A 7,161-nucleotide genomic window follows, 5' to 3' on the forward strand; every position below is an offset into this window, starting at 1 on the left:
CAGCAGCGCTCAGTGTCCACCCACCCATCTGAAAGTGGAACAGTAAACTCCGCTTGGTCTCTGGTGGGGTGTCCTCTCGCTGCAGGGGACAGTCCCCGCTGCCCTAGGAAGGTGCTGTCCCCAGTTTTGCTGCAGCCAGACCGCAGTTTTCTGTCTGTGCAATCAGGGTTTTGAAGTCCATCTGTATCACTTTCTCATTCCTGCTCCCGCCGAGTGGTTCTGATCTCGGCTCCAAGTGTCTGTTGTGGATCCAAAACGGTCCCAGTGACTGTGCTGGAGCTGCTGCAGATCAGCGGCAATGCAGAGTCTGCCCTCAGGGCCTTTTGTGCTTCCCTAAGTAATAAACAGTCTCCTTCCATCCATCTTGGAAAACAAAAATGAAAGAGCTTGGCCCCATCAGCCTTTTTATCATTGGCAATACCTTTCATGGCATCATTCGGTTTCGGAGGAATGCTGGGTCTATAAATCCTTAGTTCAGAGGACAAATTATTTGAGTAGGGACTTCAGTTTGCATTTAACATGCCCTGGGTCCAAGATCTTTCTTCCCATGTGGAGGGAGAGCTGGCATCGCTGCCCACCCAGCGTTTCTCATGCAGGATTACAGGAGATTACCACTTTCCATTCGCATCGAGCTCCATCTTTTGGTCCTTTGCATTGCTCTTTGGATTGTTTTTTTCTAGTCCAAGTCACCCTAGATTTAAACTGCGCAGGGTGGTCCCTTCGCTTGTGTGTCACGGCCCCATTTGACACCTTGTCGGTCGATCCCACTTACTCTACAACAGGTAGTAGCATTACTATGAGCGTGAGCGTGGTCAGGAGCGGATCTGGAGCTGGTGTTGGGTGCTGTTGGCCAGTAAATGAGTTGCGGTGCTGAACCGATACCCAGCCAAGAACTCGCTCTGCCGCCTGCGTTAGGAACCGAGAGATCCTCTGCAATGAATTCTCTTGGATAATCCTGTCCTGTTTTACACCGATCTGCATCAATTTTGACATTTGTCAGTGCTGTTGTGTCCTCTCCTAGAAAAAGGCATTTTCGGGGGTACTTTAAAGACCTGGAAAGCGAAGTAGATGTTTCAGCACTGCCGTGGTCCTGCTCTGTTAATGAATTTCAGCATGGTCGTTGTTGAGCGATGTTTTTTTACATGTACAGCAACTTAAAACACCCCAATTGGTTTCTCCAGCGTTTTGTAAGTTAGAAATAGGACTGATGGTTTGTGTGAGCCGGGCAGAACTGCGGACGTGGCTCCCATTGGGGTCACTGATTTCACACTCGGCTCACGGGAACAAAACAAAAATCATGTACAGTTCGGTCCATTGAAGCTCAGACTCACTGCTGAAGTTCATGAACTTAAAGCGTATGTAAATACTGGTGCGAAAAGCAGTGTTTTGCAAGACAATTTATCTATTTAACATGTATTGGTACTTTATTTAGAATCAATGTATAAAGCAACTTGGTGCACTTTTCCTACATACAGTATTGGGGGGTTTTATGTTCTTTTGTTATGGATTTTGTGTTGTTTTTTTTTTTAAATCGGTGAAATTGTTAAGTATTTAATTTATTATTGACGTGCCCAGAGGACTAGTGCAATTTTTATTCAATACAGTTTGTCTGTATTTAATGTCAGGATTTTTTGGTAGTGTTGCTAGGCAATATTCTTCAAACCCTTCCACAATGTTCCTTTCTTCCCCCCACCTTTTCTCTTCTACTTCCACTGTATAGATCATGAGGCATGAAAATGCCTCTACTTTGAGATATAATCCAACACTTCAGTACATCCCGCAGTTTCTAAAGCAAAAAGGTACTCCAGGAAAACACGGCTAAGGAGGCACTTCTCAATGTTTTCTGTGTTTATCTGATTTCCTTGGTGTGTATGTGCGTGTGTGATGGAGTTTGGAGGGGAGAGTGGGGAAGTTGTACAGAAAGTTTGTTTTCATTGAACTAAATGGCCAACCAGGCTCCAGGGAAGACTGAATATTGACCGCTTCCTTTTGTTCCGTCTCGAAATACGGCCGTATTTGTGTTGTACAATCTTGTTTGAAATATCTCATGCCAAAACGACTCCGTTTTTCACTCCTCCTTTCTTTTCAAAGAGTGCGTGTGTTATTGTATGACAACGACGTGGTCGCAACCACAGTGAACATGAGATTTGCCTTTGTCTAGAAAGCAACGTGCCAGGCATTGTGAAAACATGCAAACAGACCCAAACCGTTGCCTCAGCCACACGGATTCTGTCATATTTTGAGCTATTTAAGATCTGGGTGAACATTTATATACCTGTCCTAGCTTTTATTGGACCCAAACCCTGTAACCAAGTGCCTGGACAGGTCTAGGTCTGGATTTTTGGGGTCTGCCACATGTCCCTGATTCCAAATGGGTTGCTGGCAGGTTGAAATGATATCCCCCCATGTTCCCTCTCCACCCGTCAGCCAGGGAAGCCTCAGGTTATTTCAGCATTGCTGTCTCTGAGATGGTCTCTGCAATGGGACGTTTCTTTGAGCGGTCTAGAATTGGAGGAATTTGGCAAAGATTTGGCACGCGGAGACCGCCATCAGGTAAAGCAGACCAGTGACGTCTCAGACCAGCAAAAACGGCTGTTATTTATGCAAAAGGGAAAAACCAGGACCTTCTAAAGAAATGCACTGATTAACTTTGTCCGGTGGCCACAACACGTGGTGTTCGAGCTTCTCGACCGGACCCGGACCCGCTTCTCCTCACTGCCCGAGCATCATTGCTTTCAACCAAAGACAAACGCGTTAAATGTGACATTAACCCACCGGTTAGCGGTGACAAACATTCGTGTGCGTGTGGTGCCGTTACACCAGGGGACGTGGGGGAGAAGTGGCTGAGCAGGAGGAGGGAGAGCGGTGCTGAAGAACCAAGCTGATGTTCATTGAGAATCTGAACTGTGGGTGCTGTTCCCATAGGAATGTCACTCCTATCGGTCTGCCTGCTGGTTCCTCGGCCTCGTAGGGAATTTGGGCTGGGGGATAGAAGTGGGGGTGATAACCAAAATATTTTGCAAGGCAGGAGGAGGAGCAGGTGTGTTCTAGTGCAGGAATCGGAGCGTTGGCTCCAGAAACACACAGAATCACAGGATCATTTGGGTTGGAAAAGCCCCTCAAGATTGTGTCCAGCCATAACCCACCACTGGCACTGCCCCATGTCCCGAGATCCTCATCTCCGTCTGTCTCCAGGGGTGGTGACTCCAGCACTGCCCTGGGCAGCCTGTTCCAATGCCCCACAGCCCTTTCCATGAAGAAGTTATTCCCAATATCCAATTTAACCCCCCCCGGCGCAACTTGAGGCCGTTCCCTCTGGCCCAGCCAACCTCCTCCTGCCCAAGGCCCCAGACCTTCCTATCCCAACAGCACAGAGACGTTAATTAGCCGAGCGTGGGTGATTAATAGGGTTCTGTTCCGCACTGAATGGCTGGGCTGCTGTCCCGGGGCCGACACTCGCTGTAAATACGCTATAACCTATTAACCTCCTTCACTTGCCTGCTCTCAGTACAACTTTGTAACACGTTTTTTAATTCCCCTCTTGCCCTACACAGCCTGTACTGACTGTAACTATGGAACCAGATATTCTGTATGTTATTATCTTTGTACAATTTTAAAACTGTTGCTGTGGTGTCTGCCTTTCCCCCCCCCCCCCCTTCTCTTCTATTGTCTCTTGAAACACTGTTAATAAAAATCTAGATAAACTCCTTCCCTCCTCCTTCTTTGGCTTGATTTATTTACATAGGATTTCTTGCCTTTTTGCCTGTATTAACTGGATCTAGAAAACCATCCCCTTTTAACCCGTTTTCCTTTTGCCCTGCAACCCCCAGCTTGGGTTTTATGGCAGCGAATGGGCTGGAATGGCACATAAATACTCTGCGGTTTTGGGTCTCTGTGGCAACGTGATTTCAGGGTGCTGGGGTAGGGGTGACAGGCTCAGATCACACACCCCCTCGCATTTCACGTTAATGCCTGATATGTTCTGTCCTGCCAAAGGAGACCGTGCACTAGATGAAGATATTGACTTTCCTGCACCATTTCCCACACCTCGCAGTGCGATCCTTCCTTCCCCCCGCATTGGTTCCTCTCAAACTGTTTGTCTGTGACAGCAAATAAAAGAAGGAAAGAAAGACTGGCCTGGCCTTGTGATTTATGTCCTGCTAAGCACAGAAAACAAATGCAGCTTCTGCTTTCACCTGGAGGGACAAACATCCCAATTAATGAATGCAGGTGGGCTCATTAACTCAGTGAAGGAGTTAAGTAGGAAGGATGCTTTGAAATCGTATTACAGTCATTTGGAGTTATATCTGAGTGATCCTTAACACCTCGACAGCAGACTTGGTCTAAATAAACCCTGGTGAGATGAGTCGTTATCATCATAGAAAAACCGCCTGTTTTCTATATGGTGTGTAGGCGTGGGATGGTTTTTCTCTCCCAGAGAGGGAGTGCGGTTTATTTAGGGGAGGTGGAGATGCTGGGTGATGCAGATGAAGAGTGTGGGTCACTGTGGGTCTGTCTGATGGGAGGGGACGGGGTCAGACAGGCTGCAAGGCACAAGTCCCTGGAGTGTCAGGATAAGTTCGGATTTGGATAAATTCAGGGTAAATTCAGATTGTGTGCACAGGGAGCACTGGCAGGAGCGATGGGAACGGGCTGAGCCCCAGCGGGTAAGGAGGGGCTGGGGTGACTCTAATGAGAAGCTCACAGGAAGGTCAAGTTGTTTTTGTGCCTGAAAATCGGCAGATACTGATCAAAGCCTTGCTGATGATTCTGAGCCGTTGCCACCCGTGTGTGGATAATGCTGGAAACTAAAGATTCTCAAGACGTTTTGGGTTGAAAAGAGACAATTCGCAGGGTGTGCTCGCCCATGAGCGGGGCTGGAAGGGGATGTGGTGGTGACAGAGGGACCTGTCCGAGCTGGCACGGAAGGAGCAGCTGGAGGGATGTTGGGGATGCTGGCCCAGGCAGGAGCTGCTCTCAGACATCCCCTGCAGGGTTTGTGAGCCAATATGAAGTTACACTGGGCCCTGCGGTCGACTTGGCTTTGTGGAACCAACACAAAAGACTAAAGGTGTGTGTGAATACCTGGGATCCTTCACTTATCTTTTCCCCTGTGGCTACGCGGGTTCATCACCAGGTAAAAATGAGCTGAGGCGCTCCGTCCCTGCTAAAAATTGCCCTAGAACACCAAGCAGCAAGCATACAAACAGACATACAATTAACAGGATGCGGGTGCCTAATTATCTCTAGAATTGCAGCATAAATCTGAAACCCTTCCTGCACGGAGATTCTATCACAGAACCGCTGCTGGGACGCCTGAACTCTTTGCCTCCGCTTGACTCAGCTGTCACAGAGAACTTTATTATCCGATGGTGCCTTCAACAGGTTGTTGTTTTGTTCCAGCACAGCGGGACTGATGTTGTACCTGCCACAACAAGCCCTGAAGAGTCTGCCTGCCAGAAGAAAAGCCAAACAACTAGTAAATTACCTCTGTTCCAGGCTGAAGACTGTCCCCAGCAAATTAATATCAAGCCCCGTGTTCCTGACCGCGTGGAGCTTTCGGCACAACAAAAGACATTTAAGATTCTGAGCACTCAGCTGCCAGATTTTCTCCATCCTTCAAGCCTTAAAACCTCCCCGCTGTCTCTTGGGCTTTGGGAAAAGTACCAATAATATTAAAAGGAGGAATTATCCCCAATCTGATTGTGATGCAAGAGTTTTGAGAGCAGGTTTATGGATGCGAGCTCATGAATAATGTTGTTATTAGCAAAGAATGGAGAGGCAAAGCAGAACCTCTGAGGCTACCGAGGTGGGCTCGCTCTGAGTATAGAGCTGTGTCTGATACCCAGATGAAAATGATGAGTTCCGAGTGAAAACAGCCCGATGCAGCACGCGCTGTGGGTGGGAAGCATCGAAGCAAAGCGAAAGTATCGGGACTAATGCCTCTCCCTGTGTGTTTTTGCAGGAGATGCCACGTACCTGGACATCTTCCGGGAGTTCTCGCACATGGCTTCCAACGACCCGGAGAAACTCAAGCGGAGGAGCCTCCACTTCAGCCACTCCTGCCGATTAAAACCTGAGCGGCTGAGCGGGTCTAACGGCCAAGCTGAGCTCAGCTCCTGAGCAAAGACGTTCTCGGGTTCGCCTGGTCTCGGCTTTTGCTTCCCAAGTGGGGAACAGGCGTTCTGGTGGTAATTCCAGAATCAAATGCGTTCAGACCGCAGGCTTCGGTCCCTGCCTTGCAGCACCCGAATGCGGCTTCAGGTTAATTAGGCTGATCTTGCAGCTCTCAGTGCCTTTTCTACGTCGCTATTTCTGGGAGAATCTCCCATTTCTGGGTGTATGCAAATACTCACGTTCACAATGCTGCACCAGCGCCCGTCCCTGAGATGAACTACAGGTAAGTCCTGAGCATTGAGCGTGCCAGTGAGCCTGAAGTGCTCCCAAACCCAATCTGCTGCAAAAATGTTGGTAAAACCCTTCATTTCGCTGCGTGTCACCCCTGAGGATCCCTCTACCACTGAGACATCGGGTTTAGCGTGGACCAGGCAATATAAAACCGGTTCTACGGAGACTTCACAGCAATACTGAACCAGAATCCAGGTCCGCGGCTCCCTGTCTCAGGAGGGTCGGACTCTTCTGCAAGGCATGGCTTTCAGTATTACTTTTGCCATTTTTATGTTGTTGTACACCAAAATAATAAAAGGTTATGTGTGGACTATACAGGTATAGGCACCACAACATAATCAAGTGCATTGTCAGAATTATATATGTATATATATATAAACTATGATGTGCTGAAATGTAATATATCTTCAGGTAGAAGAAATGTATTTTTTGGAAGGGCGGGAGTGAAAACAAACCCCACATGCAAACAGCACCTGTGAACTGAGAATAAAGACAGGAGCTTGTGTTTACATTCACATACATCTCCTCGTTCTTTCTGATTCTGGATCATTACAAGTCAGTGAAGCACTTTAGTATGAGAAGGTTTAAAATATCTCATTTATCTGGCAAACTGCTGCTCACACCTGCACAGGCGCTGCCGTGCAGTTTGCAGCAGGGAACACATGGGACTTTGGATTTGTACCTTGCTATGAGGATCCCACCTCTGTGTCTACAACCAAAACTCTGCTCCCAATTTGTCCCTGTTTAGGCTTC

General features: G+C 48.0%; 1 protein-coding gene across 7 annotated transcripts in view; it reads left to right on the forward strand.

Annotated features, from left to right (window-relative positions):
- The window catches only part of ACAP3 (ArfGAP with coiled-coil, ankyrin repeat and PH domains 3), a 62,818-nt gene extending 55,895 nt beyond the window's left edge, over positions 1-6,923 (forward strand). For all 7 annotated transcript variants that reach the window (XM_065037890.1, XM_065037894.1, XM_065037889.1 and 4 more), the window contains one exon: positions 5,966-6,923. In XM_065037890.1, the coding sequence (XP_064893962.1) occupies positions 5,966-6,123 (158 nt within the window). In that variant the 3' untranslated portion in view covers positions 6,124-6,923. The remainder of the gene's footprint in view (positions 1-5,965) is intronic.
- The last annotated feature ends 238 nt before the right edge of the window (positions 6,924-7,161 follow it).

Source organism: Columba livia, chromosome 21 (assembly GCF_036013475.1).
Source record: "Columba livia isolate bColLiv1 breed racing homer chromosome 21, bColLiv1.pat.W.v2, whole genome shotgun sequence".
Lineage (NCBI taxonomy): Eukaryota > Metazoa > Chordata > Aves > Columbiformes > Columbidae > Columba > Columba livia.